Here is a 21,300-nt window from a genome sequence, read left to right on the forward strand (position 1 = left end):
ACATGAGAAAATGAAAGTGCTTTTCTGGCCGACACTTACCACATCCCAAGGCTTGGGCTGTTTGTTGATGTAGTTAATGGTAGCATTCAGGAATTCCCCCCAGTGGGTGTCCTCTGATACACCATGATATATACCTAATATATATACAGATATAGTAATGCAATATACTTATCGCAATTCACCTTTGAATTAGAATGCTTTACCCGATATAGTATTGCGTTGAGTGACGACACAATTGAATCGTCTCGATTGAACAGTTTGAATGACATGTTTGATGTAAGGTAGCAGGTCGTTCCGTCCCACAGTCGGTCCGTCCCTAGTCGATCCGTCCTTAGACGGTCCGTCCCATGGTCGATTCGGCCCATTTTGCTTAGTCGATCCGGCCCCTCCAATTTTTTTTATCAAAGATATAATAAATGATTATTACTGAAGAAAAAGGGAAGTTTTTTCATATATATTGCAGTTAATTATCAAAATTAGATAACTGCTGAAGTTAGACGTGTAAATAAAATTGTTTATACAACCCTTAACTGGGATTTATAATTTTTGTTTGAAGTGCTTTGGCTCTGAAAATGTGTGCCCATTAATTATTGTAAAAACATCGTTATTCAACTATGTATAACAATCAATGTAAATGTGTGTCCCATGAGTGTCCACTGATCATTGTGAAAACACCTTAGTGAAAACAGTTTTTATAACTGTATTGTTGTGCAACCTTTGATCATTAATTACGAGCTTACAGTAACCTAACTATTAGAATTTTTTTTAAACTCCAGAAGTGCGAAGAATTGCTCATGATTTGGAAATATAATGTGGCAGGTATAGAAATATTCCAATAAATGACAGAGTATGTAAATTTTGTCTAAAAATAAAAGGTATTCTTTGTATTGAAAATGAAGCCCACTTTATCAAATATTGTGATGTGTATAATGATCTTAGAAAAATCTGTCAAATATCAAAACATCTCTTGTTTATTTTTGGGAAATACTGAAAGCTTATTTCAATATGGAGGAACACATACCTTAAATGTTTTGGCAAATTATGTTTTTCTTGCTTTTAAAAGAAGAGACATTTGTTACAATAAACAGTCTCAAGAAGATTAATATACATTACGTGTGATAAAGTCTTATTAGTCTGCAATCAAGCCATAAATACCATAGAGCATATTAAAGGATGACTACCTGATGACAGAAGATGTCAGCGGCACACAAACCATGAAGATGAAATATGCAGATAAATTAAACCAATTTAGTACTGTAAATAATACTTGGAAAAAATATGATTTTTTCTGGGCCGGATTGACTAGGGGATGTATTAACTAGGGGACGGATAGTCTAGGGACGGATCGGTAATGGGACGAATCGACTAAGGGACGGATTGATTATGGGACGGAACGTCTAGAAACCCGATGTAATACAACAAGAGTTTTCATTGGCCGATTACAGCCCGCCCACTTTCTCGAGCAGATTCAGGTGATCAGATAAGATGGACGAACTAGAATTACTAGCTGGAGAACTGTAGCTCTCTGAAAAAATATTGTGACAGAGAGCTATAGATCCACCTTTTATAAAAACCTTCGATTTACGGGGCACAAAAAGCTGCGCACGGTTGAGGCCTGATATCGGTGTATTCTTGTGTTGCTGTCTCATAAATTCAATATAAAAAAATCTTAACATATTTTCCTACTATACTTGTGTCCAAACATACTTTCAAATATTCATTAAATCCACACACAACCCGAAAACTCGCAGCTTCAAATGATTTTGTTGGTTGACGTAGCCATGTTAGGTAGCCGGTCAATTCGAACTCTTGCTATAATTGGTATCTTTTCATAAAATTGGTTGTAAGTTATGTATTCGATCTTCATTTATTATCAACACGAATAATTAATAGAAATTAAAAAAATATAGTGTTTGTAAAGGTAAAATAAGCTCTTGATTAACGAAAATGCTACATAAGCCCATTATGGTCCTTAACACTCTTGTGGCAGAGATGGAGACCGGCCCAGACTAATGAAAGCCGCATTGCCGTGAGTTTAACTATTTGAATAATTATCATTTAATGGATGCTATATTATCTAAAATATTTAGCTAAAATATTTGTGGAATATTACTTCACATCTAGACATTATTGTGCGAGTATGGAAATGAACCGGGATTCGAATTGACTGGCTACCTAACATGGCTACGTCAACGAACAAAATCATCAAAAGCATTGAGTTTTTGGGTCGTATGGGGCTTTAATAAATATTTGAAGGTATGTTTGGACACAGGTATAGTAGGAAAATATGTTAGGAATTTATTGATATTAAATTTATGAGACAACAACACAAGAATACAACTTTTTCTCTTTCTTCCTTTGAAGTTTGTTTCCTTCTGGCCGTCATGTTTCCAAATGCCGACTACTCCCGTATAAGGGAATTGGGGCGGACTTATACATATGGACCAATGAGAGTTTCTGTTGCATTTCGCATTTGTACTACGAACAGATTCAATTGTGTCGTCACACAACACAATGCTATATCGGTCAAAGCGTTCTAATTCAAAGGTGAATTGCGATAATATATATACAGACATAACACCATGATATATACCTAGTACATACAGACATAGTGATGTAATATACTTAATATATATACAGATATAACACCATGATATATACCTAATATATATACAGACACAGTAATGTAATATACTTAATATATATACAGACATAACACCATGATATATACCTAGTACATACAGACATAGTGATGTAATATACTTAACATATATACAGATATAACACCATGATATATACCTAATATATATACAGACATAACATCATGATATATACCTAGTACATACAGACATAGTAATGTAATATACTTAATATATATATAGACATAACACCATGATATATACCTAATATATATACAGACATAACAAGATGTACTGTGAGCAATGCTCACTAAGAATACCCCCCACTTACCCCAATCTCCCAAAGGGTGTTGTTAATAGGTATAAATTACCTTTTTCCTGAGTGTAAAAATATGGTATGCAATGCATTTGTAGAAGAAAATGGAAGATATAGTCCGAACACAAATCCATGGCATAAACCTATAATTTTGACCTTGATATCAAAGGTCAAGGTCATAAAGAGGTCATGAATGTACATGACACATCGTCTCATGGTGATACACTCATGTGTCAAATATGGTATGCCTATGTCAAAGAACAAAGAAGTTATGGCCTGGACACGAATCCATTGTAAAAAAAAACTTTAATTTTGACCTTGAGGTCAAGGATCAAGGTCATATAGAGGTCATGAAGGTACTTGACACATCGTCTCATGGTGATACACTCATGTGTCAAATATGGTATGCCTATGTCAAAGAACAAAGAAGTTATGGCCCGGACACGAATCCATTGTAAAAACCTTTGCTTTTGACCTTGAGGTCAAGGTCATATGGAGGTCATGAAGGTACATGACACATCGTCTCATGGTGATACACTCATGTGTCAAATATGGTATGCCTATGTCAAAGAACAAAGAAGTTATCGCCCGGACACGAATCCATTATAAAACCTTTAATTTTGACCTTGAGGTCAAGGTCATATGGAGGTCATGAAGGTACATGACACATCGTCTCATGGTGATACATTCATGTGTCAAATATGGTATGCCTATGTCAAAGAACAAAGAAGTTATGGCCCGGACACGAATCCATTGTAAAAAAAACCTTTAATTTTGACCTTGAGGTCAAGGGTCAAGGTCATATGGAGGTCATGAAGGTACATGACACATCGTCTCATGGTGATACACTCATGTGTCAAATATGGTATGCCTATGTCAAAGAACAAAGAAGTTATGACCCGGACACGAATCCATTGTAAAAAACCTTTAATTTTGACCTTGAGGTCAAGGGTCAAGGTCATATAGAGGTCATGAAGGTACTTGACACATCGTCTTATGGTGATCTACCTGTGTGCCAAATATGGTATGCCTAAGTCAAAGAACAAAGAAGTTATGGCCCGGACACGAATCTGCACAGACAGACAGACAGAGAGACAGACAGAGTGATTCCTATATACCCCCCAGAACTTCGTTCGGGGGGTATAATAATGTAATATACTTAATATATATACAGACATAACACCATGATATATACCTAGTACATACAGACATAGTGATGTAATATACTTAATATATATACAGACATAACACCATGATATATACCTAATATATATACAGACATAACATCATGATATATACCTAGTACATACAGACATAGTAATGTAATTTATCATCAGAGAAGTATTTAGTACAAAGAATTTATCAGAAATACAGTAAAACATGGTTATAGTGAACCTCCAGAGCCAGCAAAAACAATTCATTATAACCAAACTTTGCTATATCCAATAGTCTTTTTTGTTTTTGTTTTTTTGTTTTGCTATTTATACCACTTTGCAATAAGCGAGAATTTGTTATAAACGCGTTCATTATACGCATGTTTTACTGTACTGTAAAAACATAGATTACCTTTGAAACAAATGTCATCATAGAAAGAGTCTGGATAGGGGGCTCCTCCATAAAATGCATCTTGATGAATCTCCATAAGCTAAAGAAGTATTTAAATGTACATTTTGTAGTTTGAAAGATTCTTTCTGTTGAATCAATCTATCAAGGCTTATCACAGGTCAATCTATCAAGACTTCTCACAGGTCAGTCTATCAAGGCTTCTCACAGGTCAATCTATCAAGACTTCTCACAGGTCAATCTATCAAGGCTTTTCACTGGTCATCTATCAAGGCTTTTTACAGGTCAATCTATCAAGGCTTCTCACAGGTCAATCTATCAAGTCTTCTCACATGTCAATCTATCAAAACTTATCACAGGTCAATCTATCAAGGCTTTTCACTGGTCAATATATCAAGGCTTATCACAGGTCAATCTATCAAGGCTTTTCACAGGTCAATCTATCAAGGCTTTTCACAGGTCAGTTTATCAAAACTTCTCACAGGTCAATCTATCAAAACTTCTCACAGGTCAATCTATCAAGGCTTCTCACAGGTCAATTTATCAAGGCTTATCACAGGTCAATCTATCAGACTTCTCACAGGTCAATCTATCAAGGTTTCTCACAGGTCAATCTATCAAGGCTTCTCACAGGTCAATCTATCCAGACATATCACAGGTCAATCTATCCAGACATATCACAGGTCAATCTATCAAGACTTCTCACAGTTTTACCTTTTCATGATAAATCATAAATACTGGGGCGTCATCTCAGTATACTATTACATTTTGACAAATGATACATGGTATTTAATTTTTCAATGCACTAGTACATTGTGTATATACAATGTATGTGAAAAGGAAAAGTAATTAGCACTGTAATGACATCCAGAATTTACAGATGTAAGTGCATGGCTTCAACATTTACGAGCTCCGTCATTTGGGTTACATGTAATTAACAAACATCCCCACAAGGAGTCAAGATAGATGCATTAAACAAACAACAAGGATGGTATAGGTCCCCGTTTCAAACCAGTTTATGAAATTCAAGATGCCTTGTCTCAATGTAACAAATTTGTGATTGGTCTGCAGTTTTCTTTGAATTTTCACAGTTGATAATTCTGACATTTTGTATTTCATGTTAATATGATTATATTTCAATGTTTCAAATCACACTGCTACGATGCAAAGACTAACAAATGACGAACACAGGGTGAGCAGATGGTGAATGCACAGTTAGCGCATGGTGAACACAAAACTGTGAACAGAGAGTGCACATGAAGTGAACGAACAGAAAAATTGTAAAGTAGAATGTTTCGGGGACTGTATGTGCTGACAATCTAATGAACAGAATTAATGGTTTGGTACAACAAATCAACGAACAGCGCAGTACCATATGGTATTCATTGAACAGAATGGTTAACATGGATATCAAAATGTCTTTTAAAATTTATCTATTTCATCAGGAAGAAAATCCAAACAATTATTCTAGTCACTTGGCAGTGTCACATCAACAAATTAACAGACAAAACAAAATGTTCCCCCATGATGCTCAGATCCCTCAAATTAGTGAATCAAAATATGTTTTAGTAGTTCAATCGTACCTTTCTGTATCGAGAACTTTCCTGAAAGCTGTATTTCGCTCTTTCCACTGAAATAAAAACAATTAATAACAATGAAATATGCATCGACCTGCAGAGGAATTCAGTATCATTTCATGTTTATTTCATCCCAAATATTGCTGTCATTGCATAAATTTTTATTCATATTACAAAGATATACACTAGATCATTGTCGTATACCCATGGGTGATCTCTTCTATTACTCATCACTCGTGGGCAAACTCGCCGAAAAATCATCGTGTGTAATTAATATGCGCGGATCATTTGATTGGCTGCTGCACAGAGTCACGATGGCAAATCAACAAATCAAAGTTTATGTTACATATGTACGTTCGGCAATGACAAAAAACTTTTCCGTACTTAACACACCAATTGCAAATGAATCCACTCATCGGTGCATTTCGCAGTTTGAGAAAGGTACTCCCATATAATTTTGACTGGTATTTGATGTAAGTGACTTGTACGACTTGTCTTTTAAATTAATCGTTTTAAAACAAAATTTGCACATTTATTCAATATATTTAGCATAAACAGCAAACTAATAAAACATATTTTCAAAATTGAAGAGTTCCAACTTTCTGATTGATTGTCTATAATTAACAAATTAGCATATTTTACGACGATATTTCGGCGAGTTTGCCCGCGGGTGATTTATAAAAAACGAGATCACCCGTGGGTATCCGACGATGACACCATGCAAGATATAAATTACAACAAGTATATATATATCAATATTTCTATCTGATGAGCGATCGCCATCAACTTATAAAAGGGGTAGCGATTGCGAGATAGAAAACAAATGATTTGGGGTTAAAACTCTTTGCGACACATAAATCAGCGAGGTGAAGCTGATGTAGTTAGAATAATCTAACTGTGTCTCGGGACAGGCCCTCACTACAGTTAGAATACCTCCCATATACCCGTAATGTAGCAGAAAATTGCGGAATCGCTCCAAAACGATTTTAAACTTATCAAAGAATAAACGCGTACATTTAAAGTTAAATTTATATACAAGTAACCTCATTGGTAATTTGTAAGTCCTTAACACTGTAAAAAATCGTATAATAATATTGTAAACTCAACACTTTGAAATGTCACTTTTCTTGATTCGAACTGACTGCCATTTTACCGGAAACTGTCATCGGAACACCCTGCTGCATGCTGTTTTCCAAAAACGAACGCTTACCTAATTTGCAAATAAGAACAGCCCAAGTGGGTCGTTAAGATAACTTTCCAAATGCATATGAGTGATGTGTTACATAATTTTACCGAAACATGCAGTGTTCAATTTTCATTTTGCTACATTGCAGGTATATAGGACGCATTCTATCGTTAAATCGGGTCCGTAGGACATTATCATTTTAGCGATAGAACATTCTATCTAAAGCTGATGCAGCTGCTTTGAACCGAGTCGCACAAATACGGTGTCCAGAGGGAGAAAATTTCAGTTTTTCAAAGTGTGCGCACGAAGACTGAATTTTGCATAATTTGAGTTCAATAAGATGGAGAATGAGAGTGTATGCATGTTGCTTGAGAGTCTGAGAGTGGGAGTAAATCTGTCTGTTATATGTTTATAAGTAATTGACAACTTTTTCATGGAAAACAACTTCCTGGGGTCATTGAAGTATACCAGAGGGCACGGTACTACATAATACCTATTATGGTATGAGTTATCACACCACATCCATGTGTAAAATGATTTGTCACTGATAAAAATATCAGAAAACTTTGAAAACAGAGAAATATTTGTAAAACATTCTGTGCCGACATTTTGAAATCACATGACAAAACCTACAGTTTACCGAGCCCGATCATATTTTACCTAGAGAGATGACGCTGCAAAAACCATGAAACATTTTAACTCGCATTAGAATTTGTGAATAATTTTGTCAACTATGTGTTGATTCCTCTGAATAAAAAAAACTGCTTTGTCTTAATCGAACTTTCCCTACCCCCCACCCCCAAATAAAATAGTACTAATAATGAGAAAACTAAAATACAAACTGAATGCTAAATGAAATGATGTAATCTGCCTAAGGCATAACACACACACACACACACACACACACTCTCTCTCTCTCTCTCTCTCTCTCTCTCTCTCTCTCTCTCTCTCTCTCTCTCTCTCCCCTCTCTCTCTCTCTCTCTCTCTCTCTCTCTCTCTCTCTCTCTCTGGGATGTTCAAAGTAATAAGTGCTGCGGTTCTCTGAATATATTCAGGATATGGAACATCTAGCTATACATGGAGGGCTGTCTGCTGTACTTCATTAATTGCTTTATAGTAAACGTGTATGGAACGCCAAATCAACATCAACTCAAATAATACGAAGATATCTTATAACTATTTGAAGATATCATCAATTTAATTATTGCGCACATCAATGTGAATGTGGTGAAATTATTGCTCGTAAAATTTAATTTGGAGCACGGTATAAATGATTTGATGCAATTGAAGATATCTTAAATTATTTACAATTATTATATATTTTTATAAGGAATTAATGCGTGCATATATTCTGTTAGTGAGCAACACTTCAATTAAAGAGACCGTTAATTCAATTGTGGATATATTGAATAGAAGATATCTCTAATTATATAGATGATCAATTGTGGATATATTGAATAGAAGATCTCTCTGAAATAATTATTGTGAGCACAATAAAATAAAACAAATACCTCGATCTATCGATTGATGGTTGTCACCTAAATTTGTATTGCACGCCATATTTATAGTCATTCCTCTATAAATATATCTTATATAATTCATGAGATATCTTTTTATTTTTAATAACTATAAAGATATCTAATAAAACTATATAAGATATCTTCTAAACTTTATAAGATATCTTGTATATTAAACAAGATATCTTATAAAATTTATGAGATATCTTATGACAAAATCGAAGATATCCCATAGATTTATTTTTATAAGATATCTTAAGAAACATATAATAAGATAAATTATAAAGTTTATGAAATATCTTATTAAACATACATATGAATATGTTTTATAAGATATCTCATAAACTTTATAAGATATCTTATATATTCTATGAGGTATCTCATAAATGAATTTTTATAAGATATCTCATAACTTTTATAAGATATCTTATAACTTTTATAGGATATCTTATTACTTTTATAAGATATCATATATAAAGAAGGTTGATAAAGATATTTCATATATTTCATAAGATATCTCACATAATTTACAGTTTATAATATAAGTTATGCCATAAAATATATAAGATATCTCATAAACTTTATAAGATATGTGATAAAATATATGAGACATCTCACTAACTTTCTTTTATAAAGTAACTTATAAAAGTTATAAGATATCTCATAAAGTTATGAGATATCTTATACATCATATAAGATATCTCATATATTTAATGGGATATCTTATAAAGAAAAAATATATAAGATATCTCATTTCTTTTGTAAGATATCTTTAAAGGATATAAGATATCTCAAAAACTTTAGAAGATGTCTTATAACTTTTTTAAATATTCATGAGACATCTTTAAAGAGGAATAAATGTAAAATAGTGTGCCATAAGTTTGTACCTTTTCCGCCCAAGAAAGGGAAAGACTCCTAATGGCAAAAAATGACTTTTCAAAAATTCAACCGGGGGGGGGTGCAACCCCTGTAACTCCCCTCTAGATCCGCCACTGCAAAGCAAGTGATATGCATATGAAGTCTACAAAAAGCAGCAAGAATCGATGTTACAGAACAAATATCAATCCACTTCTGCTTTGTTAATCACATACATGTATCAAAACACATCACTGTGGCCATATCAAGAACTTAGCAACTGCCGAAACTTGCATATCCTATAGAGCACCGCCTCTTAATATTTCCTGTAAATTAGCAACAATTTAATCCTACTTGTTCAATAGCCAATAATAGCTCTTCTGCGGTGAAAGTGAGATAATACAAATTATTCCCCACCTCTGTCTCACCTGGGTTTCCTGTCTGATTATGAGATGAAATTAGAAATTCTTCGTTAGATATGATGGAGATTTTTTAAAATTAATAAATACTGCTTTCGACAAGTGTTTTATTTTACAATATGTGTCAAGCTTTTCAAAAAAGAGTCTGAGGAGGATCTTCAGAATCTTCTGGCCCCAGAAGGGTACTGACTAAAACCCGGTCTCGGTCCCGGTCTTCGGTCTCGGTCCCGTGACTAAAACCCGGTCTTCGGTCCCGGTCCCAGATTTTTTTATTCGATAAAAACAGAATACATCAGAATACTTTAGCCCCAATTTCTCGTTAATTTAGATATGACATATGCATTCTGATAGTTGATTGATAATATTATTGTCGTCTTTCGTAAAATAATATGTGAAAACTCCGGGACCGGTGGGACCGAGAAGTAAAAACAGTGCTAAAAGCCGGTCCCGGTCTCGATGTTTTTTTTATTTTTCTAAATAGCCGCTTTAATCTACTTTTTTATGAGAAAAAGATAAGAGTGTTATATTCAATGACATTCCTTTGTATGCACATGTATGTTTCTGATTTATTGTATGTTTGTGTTTTATTCCAATTTTCCTTTTTAATGTCAAAATCGAACTCAACTACGTGATTTTTCTCTCCCAAATAAACGCGTTACAATACATTTTCATAAAAAGATAAGGGTGTGGAAGAGAAATGATATATATGTACTTATCCTGGTGTATTTGTTTGTAATTTACTGTTGGATGTAGTATTTACAAAGTCTTTTTTATATTTCATTTAGGTCAAACACCTGACCACACGATTGATAAAATTTTCAAATTCAATGTTGGTGTATTCCGAACCGGGTCTCTGTATATGTACATGTATTCTCTCTCTCTCTCTCTCTCTCTCTCTCTCTCTCTCTCTCTCTCTCTCTCTCTCTCTCATTTACGAGTGTATCGTGAGAATCGCATTAATTTGTTAAATTATGATGTTATATTAGTTGTTTTAATCAGGGAAGAAAAGCCTCTATGTAAATATTAGAATAATACGTGCAAGATATGAGTCCAGAATGTACGATGTATGAAGTACTTTAAAAAATTATGTTCACTAGTGAAATGGAGAAAAAACAACCCAAATATTGTTCTTAAATTTTATTATGATTATTGAAACATGATGAATAATTGTTGTTGATAGTGAAACGAATCAACAACCCCTCCCCCGCCCCTTTCCAGAAAGATTCTGAATACAAGAATGATGCTTTTGAAAAGCAAATGTTATACCCCCGTAATCGGATATTTGGGGCGCATTTATATAGTTTTTGGTCCATCCGTCTGTTTGTCAGCAAAAACTTGAACCTTCGGCATAACTTTTGAATGCATGTTGATAGGGTTTTCATATTTCACATGTGTACTCCTTGTGACAAGACCTTTCTTTACATGCAATTCTTCACTTTTCAAATTTGACCTACTTTTGAAAATCTTTAGCTTTAGCCATAACTCTTGAATGGTTAGTAAAAATACACGAGGGTATAAAATGCTTCACGCAGGCATACTTTTCATGAAGCGCTAACAGTAGGCCTATTTGTATTTTCAAAACTGAAATTTATTTCTTAAATAAATTTACATGTATGTCTTGCATATTTATAAATGTAGATTTCATTGTTTGTAAATTTATCAGTTTATGTCAAATTTATGCACTTTGAAATATAAGATATTTTGAAAACAGGAAACCAACAGTTTTTGTGCAGCATAATTAATACATATATGTTTGCACATATACGTATATAACTATTCACAATAAATATAGTTACCACATAATATTACAGTAAAACATACCATAGAGTATTTGAAGATTATCTAAAGTCAGAGGGTATCTTCTGTATAAGTATACAGAATCTGAGAATTTTTGGTGAGCATGTGCTCTATGTATGACACACTTTTATAGATACTATGAATATATTAGGTGGACCTTTTTAAAAGCATTGTATCTAAAAGAACCACAACTGGAAAAAAAGAAAACTAAGTATGAAATAAGAAAGGAAAAAATATTTTATAGTTATTATTTATTGGTTATATACAACTATACCCATATAAAGAGATCGGGTTCGGAATACCAAACATGAATCTTTGAAAACTGATTTTGACAGGAATAGAAGAAATAAAATAAATGAACAAATAAACTAACTGTAAATTACAAACAAATACACCAGGATAAGTACATATATATTCTTTTCCTTCTACATCCTTATCTTCTAATGAAAAGGTAGTGTAACGCGATCATTTGGGACAAAATGTCACGTACATGTACATGTAGTTGAGTTCGATTCTGACATAAATACATGTATAAACAATATTGGAATAAAAAACCTATACACACAATAAATATATGTATACAAAGGGATGCCATTGAGTATCACGTCCTTATATTTTTTATGAAAAGGTAGATTAAAGCGGCTATTGAGGAAAAATGTCGAGACCGGGACCGGCTTTTAGCACTGTTTTTATTTCTCGGTCCCACCGGTCCCGGAGTTTTCACATATTATTTTACAAAAGAAGAAAATAATATGATCAATTTACTATCAGAATGCAGGCATGAGATGTCATACCTAAGTTATTGAGAAATGGGGCTCAAATATCCTGATATATTCTGTTTTTATTGAATAAAAGTATCTGGGACCGGGACCGAAGACCGGATTTTAGTCACGGGACCGAGACCGAAGACCGGGACCGAGACCGGGTTTTAGTCAGTACCCCACAGAAGGTATCAAATGAAGACCTTCTCAACAGATGTCAACAAGAAGACATGGCCATGATCATAACAAAGAGACGATGGAAATGGATAGGTCATGCCCTTCGTAAAGACCAAGATAACATCTCAAGAACAGCCCTGTTTTGAACACCTGAGGAGAAACGAAAGAGAGGAAGGCCTATGAGATAACATGGAGACGAACAGCAGAAGCAGAGATGAAATATTACCATCAAACCTGGGGAACTCTGCAAAAGAAGGCAACCGACAGACAGAGATGGAAAGACTTCGTTGCTGCCCTACACGCCAGAGAGAAATTGACAGTTTTGACAGCATTTTCTGCAATTATCTAAATGAAGATGCAGATTATGTTTATCGAATCAAGCCAAGAGATGTTGTTTTCACAATTTGAAACAGCAAATACAGTCTTTACTAGGTAAATTGTGTCTTCCTTTTTTTTTTTTAACTGATACCAGAATGAAAGAATTCTTGCAGGACGCTAGAGTACAGCTGGGGATCCGCCCACTATTCGGAAAGTACAGCATTTCTATCAACCCCATCAGAAATTGACAGAATTTGGAGAAGTGGTTTACTGTAAATGTTATCTAATCCAATTCTAAATCGTGCACCAAGAGTATTAAAAGATTTCCGCTTAATGGTATGATTATAAACATGCATTGAGGTTTTTACACCATGCAGGATTTATAGATAAGAATTGCTTGTGTAGTTTTCAAGTAGGCTTTTATGGCTTTTTCGTGCAATGCAGTGAAATGAATACCTAGTATTTATCAGACGTTATCAGAGTACTATCATTCAAGACAATGGTTAATGACAAGCTAGCACTAGCAATTGGGGAGTCTAGAACTCTTTGGAAATACTCAAACACTTCGACAATATCCAAGTAGGGTAGGCACCGGGTTCCGGGTATATTTTTCGGTGTATTTGATAAGAAATATTCATTCCAACTGCATAAAGTCCCAATTTATTTCGATCAGAAACGTTTCTTTTGAATGGGAACTCAAAATTCGTCTGAAGAAACCAGCACAAAATAATGATATGCCAAGTATTTGACTGAAACCCCGTGTGGCGCAGGGGGAGGGGAGATGGTGAACACGTTGTGGCGTAGGGGGACCGAAACTCCTTTTAACTTAAGCAGTTTCTTACTATAATACACATAAGGAAGGAGTTTTGTCAGAATTTAGAGTAATTAGATTGATTGATTGTATCTTGTTTAACATCCGCGGCGGCTTACTAATTAGAGGATTTGCACCAAATGTGTATGGTTGAATAAAAGGTATTCAACGTTCAACAAAAGTATAATGAACAATATTGAATGATTTCACTCAAAGTAAATGTTTATTGTTAGATAATGACGAAGCTGAGGTAGATCAAATTGACATGACTGGTAAACGATTAAAAGCTGACCTTTTTGCACTTGAGACTTTTTTAAAAGAGTTATTCACCCTTGGCAAAAAAAAAAAATAATAATTAAAAAAATCTAATCTTTTTTAAAATGTGTGCGGTAAATGATTGATTTTATTTCATATTTTCGTAAAGACAAAGTAACTTTTCACCAAGAGGTTTGTATGAAAATATAATAGGTTTTTAAAATGTTTCAGTAAAGCATGCTCTTCCCATATACTTCACTGTAAAATTCTAGGTAAAATAAATCAAGCAGCAATCAATATTTTGAAAATTCCTATTGTGGATTATTTTAGTTTGATGAACCTTCAAAATGATACCATGATAAAAAAAATTCCACCATCCATTTACTAGACATGAAACATGATCGTTATACATTGAATACATTAAAGAAGTCTAAGTTTTGTTATATATATAATGGAATAATGGGTTAATTTCGTTGTAATCGGCGAACTAAATAAATTCATGCTTTCGTTCTTTATATACCCTCTCACTACAAACAATGTAGACATTTTTTACTTAATAAAAGAGATGTAGATTTTATGCATCTAATAACTCTCCATACAAAGATTGCCGGGTTTGTTGGTTTTTTTTTGGGGGGGGGTGGTGGTATTTTTTGGGACGTAGGTATGGGTTATTATAAATATTGAACTACAGCAAAGAATCACCATTAAATACATGTACTGTATGCCACATTTGTAGTAATTTCATTGTGTCTGTGAACTTCGGAAGCTATTCCTCCAGTCTCTGGTGCCTCGTCCAGTTCATATACCCTGCATAACGTACTTGTATTATGTCGAATTATTCTGACCTTCGATAGTTCAACAAATCATTGGTTACACAACCTGTCAACTTTTCTGTCTTCTTAAAATGTTTATCAGATTGGATTGTTTCCATAAATCAGATTACACAATTTCAGTACATTGTGAACTTTTCTTTTTAAATGCATGTAAAATATATCATTACTAGACCCGAACTTTCTATTGTCTGCACTATACCGACATGAAAACAAGAGGCCCATGGACCACATCACTCACCTGAGCCATCATAGCCCTGCCGTTGTTCAAGGTCAACACCAAAGTTTAACAAGGTCTTGCCAAAAGAATTTATAATCAAAATATGAAATACGATTATACCTACCTTTAATAGTGCAGAAGATATTAAATAGGTGAAAGGTGAAGATAACGAACAGGTTTTTCTTAAAGCATGTCAAACTCCAAGCACAGGGGCTTCTTGTCCATTTTGTTCTCAATCTATATATAAATATCTCTCTGTATCTAACCGTTCCCCTGTGCCCCAAGGTCAAATGATCAAACATCATTGTGTATATTTTTAAAGATATTTCCTATATATATCTGCATACAAAACTTGGATCCCCTATTGTGGCCCCGACTCTATACCCGGTGGCCATGATTATAACAAAGTTGAATCTGTACTATGCCAGGAAGTTTTCATATAAATTTCAGCTTTTCTGGCCCAGCGGTTCTTGAGAAGAAGATTTTTAATGATTTCCCCAATAGACATGTATTCGCATGTAAAAATTTGATCCCCTATTGTGGCCCAACCCTAACCCGGGGTTGTACTGTCAGGAAGCTTTCATATAGATTTCAACTTTTCTGGCTTAGTGGTTCTTAAGAAGATTTTTAAATGGCACTACCCCATTTTTGCATTCCCCTTTGATGAGAGCATGGCCCTTCATATGAACAAACTTGAATTCCCTTCGCTTAGGGATGTTTTGTGAAAAGTTTGGTTGAAATTGGCCAGCTAGTTCTGGAGAAGATTTTTCAAATTTCTCAGTGTATTTTTGCTACTTCGCTATTACACCCATCCACCCACCCCTTGAAAAAAGGCGATGTCCTTTATTTGAACAAATTAGAATATCCTTCACCCAAGGATACTTTTTGCCAAGTTTGGTTGAAATTGGACCAGTGGTTCTTGAGAAGAAGTCGAAAATGTAAAAAGTTCACAGACAGACGGGCAGACAAAGGGTGATCAAAAAAAGCTCATATGAGCGTTCGGTTCAGGTGAGCTAAAAAGAATAAAGTACAGTATCAAACATTATATACATTGTACATTATATACATTGTACATTATATACATTGTACATTATATACATGTATCTCTCTCATTATATACATTGTACATTATATACATGTATCTCTCTCAATCGACTACTAACTTGTGTGTGTATATATATATACATATATCACTAAAAATGACCAACGACACGAACAACAGGACGATAGAATATTCACAATTCACTGTTGTTCGTGTCGTTGGTCATTTTTAGTGCTTTTGATATCCTTTTTTATTTAACCTCGTATCTACTATTAGGTCCGATACTTCGGATGTTGAGTGTTGTTGGATTATAGTACTTTATATATATATATATATTCAAGTCTTGAACAACTGGTTCTAATTACTGGGGCTAGCTAAACCCTTTTGGTAACGGGAAGTGGGGATGTCAATGTAACCATGGTTACATCGAATAAAAGATCGCACCTGCTGTGGTCCCAACTCTTCCTGACCAAAAACCAAAACAAAACAACGTTATGTCTAACATCAATGTAATGTATAAATTGTACTGGAACAAATATTTGGCGTAGATCATGCAACTTCAACTATACTAACTGCACCGTGTAAATAATATATTCAACAAGATCTCCCTGTCAATCACAGACTAAAACTGAAATATCACAGACAACATAGTACAATCCGTATTCCAAAACATTCACAGTATCTGACTGTTATACAAGACTTGAAATCAACACGACGAGTATTGCGAACACGTGCTTGCCCAAATCCGACATTTTCGGAACAAGTCCATCGGTCTTTTGTTCAGTTCCGCCAGAGAATCACCGAAGGACACTATCTTTTTCTTGACTCTCGGATGATACAAATTTTTGTGATACATGGGATAGATGGGCTTCTCTGACAACTCGTTGTCAGGAAAGAACATAGTTTTTTGAGGACCTCTGGCTTTATCTGTAATATTTTGGTATTCCGAAGGAACATCATCAGAAATATCCGAGACACAGGGGGATTTGGAAGGCGGTAGGTCCTCCTCGCTAGACCCCAGACTAGATTTTTCTTTCTTGTTTGGGTTTATGAAATGGTTGAGGCGGCGCATTAATACGAAAGTTTTCTCGTTTTTAATGTCCGTTAAGTTAGGTATGCGATCTAACGTGTTTGTTCTGACAGGATCTGGAAAAGTTTCAGGCGGATGAATTACGTTCAAAACACCGTTCCTGGTCGACCGAAAGTTTGTATCGTATCTCAAAGATCGATCCTTATCCTCCGATGCAATGCGACTCATCGGAGGGTATTTCTTAGGGAGAGGTTTCACAACTCTTGGATTGGTTTCACGAAATCGGATTGGTTCATATCTAGGTTCCATGTCCTTGTGCGTTAACTCCGTTTTCTCGTCCAACGGACTATAGTTTGATCCATACGGATTATACAGATCCCTCTGTATGGGTTCTAAGAACCTCTTTTTGCCTCCAGGAGAAACCATATAATCCGGAAAACTCAATTTCGATCTTGGACTGGAGCGATGAAATTGACTGTCTTCAAAATTTCCAGAAATGGTAGCATCTTTTCTAAAATCAGAGAGCGCTCTCTCCGACTGAACGCGTTGTTTTGGTGTGGATGAAAGGAAGTCGCCATTAAAACCTTCCCTCATTAACCTTTCATTTTGAGCTTTTGAGTGAACAGAATCCGTGATGGGCCTTATGGTGACATAGTTTGTTCGTCGAACATGTCCTAATCTGGGCTCGTTTGATTTCCATTGGGTCGCTGCTAAATTGTCGATTCGGCGCAAGTACCGCTGTCCTCGGCGTATATCCGTTAGCCGCCTGTCGCGCACTTTCGATTCAAAATTGAACTTTTCTTCCATAATTGATGTATTTTCTGCTATCATTCTATCTTCTCGAACTGTGAAGAAAAAAAACTTTGATTAAGTATCAAATGCGCAACCCCTCTGAAAATCAATCGTTTTAAAAGCGACTTTTACATTATCTGCTCTCCATTTAAACATAAAGAATTCTTCTAAAATCAGAAAGGCTAATCTGTCATTGGTAAAATGTTAGCAACAGACAAATGTCGGTCATTCAAATCAATAAATAACTTAACACGTATATATCGATATCCAATCTGAACCGACTCTTATCGAGTTTTGCTTATTTACATACCACCTTGGCAAGTTTTTGTTTATTCCATGAATTAATGCCACAGGCCATCAGCTCTTAACTTTGATCTCGATTCCCCGGTAGTCGCTACTCGCTGTTTAAATATGACTTGATTAAAACTGTGTCTATCAAGTCAATAACTATATGACCGCCCCGTTCCTTTCTAGAAGTCGGTCTATCTCTATGAATCTCTTAAAATGAAAGTTAATAATTCATACTATGTATACAGCTTTAGAAGGGAGGTCTATCTTACTTAACGCAACACCAGTTTAGTTTATACAAAGTTACCGTGATCTTTTCACGTTAAAAGTCATATTTTGATTATCCGACGAAATTCTATACGCAAACAAGTTATTTAAAAGAAGCGTTAAAAAGGCCACAGAGAAAGGAGCCTTTATGCTGTTAGTTTTGTTGGTAAAAGGGTTATCATTCAGAAGGAAAGCTTTCAAAGATAATCCATATATAGCCATTTACATGTATACAGAGAAGTTCTAGACAGCTTGAAAAAAGAACTCTATTGAAAGACAGAACTGTTAAAAGATTTTCTTATCCGTGGTGCCAAAAAAGGAAATTTTATAGTATCAATCAAACTGTTTTGACAAAGTTTTCACGACATTGATTTATAAAACCTGTAAAATCTAGGTAAACCGTGGCAAAAGAACGCCATTTCTCTGCGGGCTCGTAAATCTTGTACACGTTATTTGTCAGCGGGTCCCAAGGGATAGCCCGATTAAAGAAAATATGTGTAAATTATTTATATCTATTCCTGTCAAAATCTTAGATGTTGTATAGTCATGACAAACCGAAATACCGTTATCAAGGGGCACCTGTTTATGCTAATGAAGCTGATCAGGAAGAAATAAACTTTTTATAACACGAAGTACTAGTATTTCCTCTCGGAAGACTGGTAAAAATAAAAGCAGGAAGTTGTCAAGTTTATGGACACATCAGCGGAAAAACCTGTTCATGCTTGACCATCCCGAAAACACAGTACTTATTGTCCTACACAGTACTCACTGTCCTACACAGTACTTACTATACTACATAGTACTTCGATACTGTCCTCATGGGGCAAGCACATCCACATTGGGGAGTATCTATCCCTAATACCGTAACATTCCCAGAGATCACGTGGTCTTTAAAATTGACCGTTCAAAGATTACGAAAGTCGAGAGAGGCTCATTTTTGAAAAAACTAAAAAAAACAACAACAAAAAACCCAAAAAACACCCCAGCTCAAATTAGGAGAAAGAGTTACGACACTATATAAATAGTCTTCCACCGGAGAAAGAGTTACGACATTATGTATAGTTAATCTTCCACCGGAGAAAGAGTTACGATATTATGTAGTTAATCTTCCACCGGAGAAAGAGTTACGACATTAGATCGGTAAAGTTGGCTACTAGTAACCAGCTACTAGTAACTGACTCCTTAAAAAAAGAAAAGTTGGCTACTAGTAGCCAGCTACTTGAATCAGGAAAAGTTAGCTACTAGTAGCCAGTTACTAGTAGCCAACTACTAAAAGTAAAAAAAAGTTAGCTACTCGTAGCCAGCTACTACAAAATATAAAAGTTATAATTACTGATAGACAGCTACCAGATAAAGAAAATTCATGACATATCACGATACCCAAGATCAATACTCGCCATACGTATCGTTGAAAGTTAGTTAAATATATATAATATAAACACAGAGTTCATTAATGTATTCACACAGATCTTGAAATTTCATTGTACCGATAATCAAAATGTATAAGTAGTAAGTTGATTTCCTCAAGAGCGATATCGAAAATTCGTGGCATATCAAAACACCCCCTATCACTTCTTGCCATATGTATAGTCGTAAATTCGTCAGATATCTAATACAAACACAAAGTTTCTTACGGTATTCACACAAATGTTGAAATTTCAGGGTAACTCGAATCAAATTGTAAAAGTAGCAGATATCTCAAAATGGATGGGATATCAAATGAATGAAGGTCTGAATTCAATCCGTATCATTTTTAAAGTAAACACTCAGTTGAAAAAGTTTATTCGTATTTTGCATTGCAACGTTATGTAATTGGGGATAATTGAGCATGAAATTTCATACGACTCCTCGTCCTCTTTAGAAATAAATCTGATAGATAATAATTTTCAAACTCATTAACCTTTATCTGGTAGCTGTCTATCAGTAATTATAACTTTTATATTTTGTAGTAGCTGGCTACGAGTAGCTAACTTTTCTTATTTTTAGTAGTTGGCTACTAGTAACTGGCTACTAGTAGCTAACTTTTCCTGATTCAAGTAGCTGGCTACTAGTAGCCAACTTTTCTTTTTTTAAGTAGCCAGTTACTAGTAGCTGGTTACTAGTGGCCAACTTTACCGATCTTACGACATTATATAGTTAGTCTGAAAATATAAGAGGACTTCCCGTGTCAATTTCGTCCAGGTCCATTGAAAAAATAAATTTTATCTGTTCTAAATTCTCCCCCGACAATTCATTAATATTTAATGTCAGATAACGATTCGTCCAGTTTTGAAATACGTTATGTTTATGGAGCGCCAAATTAACATAAACTCAAGTAATTGAAGATATCTTCAATTATTGGAAGATATCATCAATTCATTTGATACGCGCAACAATTGAATTAAAGATCTCTTCAAATAATTAATGATATCTTCAATTCTGAATTATTGCGCGCATTAATTGAATTTATGATAGCATTAATTCTTCAGCTGAATTGATGCGCGCTTTAATTGAATTAATGATCTCTTTAAATGAATTGATGATATCAACAATTGAATTGATGCGCGCTACAATTCAATTGAAGAGAGCAATAATTGATATAATGCGCGCATTAAATCAATTGATGAGAGCAATAATTGAATTGATGCGCGCATTATTTCA

The 21,300-nt window shown here is 34.7% G+C and overlaps 2 protein-coding genes across 4 annotated transcripts in view; both read right to left on the reverse strand.

Annotated features, from left to right (window-relative positions):
• The window catches only part of LOC125668748 (phosphatidylinositol-glycan-specific phospholipase D-like), a 30,801-nt gene extending 22,882 nt beyond the window's left edge, over nucleotides 1-7,919 (reverse strand). For both annotated transcript variants that reach the window (XM_048903133.2, XM_048903132.2), the window contains exons 1-4: nucleotides 7,775-7,919; nucleotides 6,102-6,148; nucleotides 4,522-4,600; nucleotides 40-134 (exon numbers count right to left, since the gene is read on the reverse strand). In XM_048903133.2, the coding sequence (XP_048759090.2) occupies nucleotides 40-134; nucleotides 4,522-4,600; nucleotides 6,102-6,148; nucleotides 7,775-7,889 (336 nt within the window). In that variant the 5' untranslated portion in view covers nucleotides 7,890-7,919. The remainder of the gene's footprint in view (nucleotides 1-39; nucleotides 135-4,521; nucleotides 4,601-6,101; nucleotides 6,149-7,774) is intronic.
• Nucleotides 7,920-16,775: 8,856 nt separating this feature from the next.
• LOC125670126 (uncharacterized) lies at nucleotides 16,776-20,268 on the reverse strand. Of its 2 annotated transcripts, none has more exons than XM_048905108.2 (2): nucleotides 19,449-20,268; nucleotides 16,776-18,158 (listed from the first exon to the last, which is right to left on the reverse strand). In XM_048905108.2, exon 2 carries the CDS (start codon nucleotides 18,142-18,144, stop codon nucleotides 16,990-16,992), a length of 1,155 nt encoding a protein of 384 aa, XP_048761065.2. In that variant the 5' UTR covers nucleotides 18,145-18,158; nucleotides 19,449-20,268; the 3' UTR covers nucleotides 16,776-16,989. The 2 variants fall into 2 exon arrangements, with proteins under 2 accessions (XP_048761065.2, XP_048761064.2); XM_048905107.2 differs by having other exon boundaries at nucleotides 18,416-20,268.
• Between the last annotated feature and the right edge of the window lie 1,032 nt (nucleotides 20,269-21,300).

Source organism: Ostrea edulis, chromosome 4 (genome assembly GCF_947568905.1).
Source record: "Ostrea edulis chromosome 4, xbOstEdul1.1, whole genome shotgun sequence".
In the NCBI taxonomy this organism is placed as follows: Eukaryota; Metazoa; Mollusca; class Bivalvia; order Ostreida; family Ostreidae; genus Ostrea; species Ostrea edulis.